Source organism: Salmo salar, chromosome 09 (assembly GCF_965601325.2).
Source record: "Salmo salar chromosome 09, fSalSal1, whole genome shotgun sequence".
Classification (NCBI taxonomy): domain Eukaryota; kingdom Metazoa; phylum Chordata; class Actinopteri; order Salmoniformes; family Salmonidae; genus Salmo; species Salmo salar.
The window spans coordinates 136,186,064-136,187,482 of NC_138299.1; the positions used below are offsets into that span (position 1 = coordinate 136,186,064).

A 1,419-nucleotide genomic window follows, 5' to 3' on the forward strand; every position below is an offset into this window, starting at 1 on the left:
ACACTACTTCCCACTAATACACTACTTCCCACATATCTAAAAGCATTGGATTGGTGTAGGCATGGGCTATAGGGAATTTCCACCACATTTCTTGTACCAGTCATTTAGTTTTAACTTACTCACTTCCCTTTACTGATTTAACACTTTGGGAGAAAGGAGAGATAATTGAGAGGTAGCTAGTGTAGTGAAAGGCCACGGAGGGTGACACCATGTAACATCTCTTCCATGTGTTCCCCTGTCTCTTTAGGACGAGTCCCGGATCAAGGCCACGGTGATGGAGGTGAAACCTGTGGACCACAAGGAGTACAGCAAGAGACTCATCATGAACATCAGGAAGATGGCTGCCGCCCAGTAAGAACGCTCGCTTTGCTCCCTCGGCTACGTACAACCTCTTCCTCTGATCTGCAGCTGCAGCACTTCCCAACCTGCCACGCTGACTGTGAACCAGTCTTATGTTTGTCCCAAATGGCACCCTATCCCATATGTAGTGCACTACTTTTGACCAAAAGTAGTGCACTACATGGGGATTTTTTTTTTTTTTTTTTAAGCTGTGTCCATGTACCGAACTTTGAATATGTATTTTATGCTAAATGTACTGGTAGTTTGTTTTTGTTTTCTTGGACCAACCAGTAATCTAGAGAGAGTGCTGCTGGGGCAGTATTATATCCCTCTGTGTTATGGTGTTGTGTGGGGGGTGACTTCTGAAATGGCTGATGTTTTGGGTGGTGGATAAAATGGATGCAGAGAGGGATTTTGGAGAAGGAGGGCTGGAGACGCAGATGGGATGGTCTTAACCACAGAAATCATCGTTGTGTGGTCTGTCGTAAGTCGGCCGTGTGTATTGTGTAAGTCGATGGGGGTCTGTGCTGCAGCTAGCGCCCTCTCTTTCACGCTGTCGCTCCCACCGTCACTATGCCTGGCCTGGACCTGCCCATTCTCTCACTCTGACTCACTCACAGAGCAGGCAGACTTCTAGGAGATGCTCTTCACTGTATTTATGTACATGGTTGACCTTTTGTCATTATTTTCATTATCTCTTAAGTTAAAATATTTTGGACATTTTTCTTTACATCAATTTGGTCAATTGATTACATAAAAATAAACCTGTTTGTGATCAAACGCGATGGAGTCGTCAGGTGTGTTTTTAAATGAATATTTTCAGCTTTTTCTGTTGACAGATATGAATAAAGGGTCCAGGTTAATGTGATGTGTTAGAATGCACTATGTTTGAATGTAACCAGAAGAAATGTCTGAGTGTAACCATGTACAGCAGGCAGGTTAACCAGGTCTCAGCCCATTTAAAGAGAAGGCAGTGGGGTGGAGGCAGTGGGGCGTGTCTGGAGCCTGCTTCTTTGTTGCTGCATTTTAAAGGATTTATTCAGTATCTGGCTCTCTGGGTACATCCCAAATGGCACCCTA

At 44.5% G+C, this 1,419-nt stretch overlaps 1 protein-coding gene across 2 annotated transcripts in view; it reads left to right on the forward strand.

Annotated features, from left to right (window-relative positions):
- LOC106612933 (replication protein A 70 kDa DNA-binding subunit) overlaps positions 1-1,124 on the forward strand; it is a 68,587-nt gene extending 67,463 nt beyond the window's left edge. For both annotated transcript variants that reach the window (XM_014214598.3, XM_014214599.3), the window contains one exon: positions 248-1,124. In XM_014214598.3, the coding sequence (XP_014070073.1) occupies positions 248-355 (108 nt within the window). In that variant the 3' untranslated portion in view covers positions 356-1,124. The remainder of the gene's footprint in view (positions 1-247) is intronic.
- The last annotated feature ends 295 nt before the right edge of the window (positions 1,125-1,419 follow it).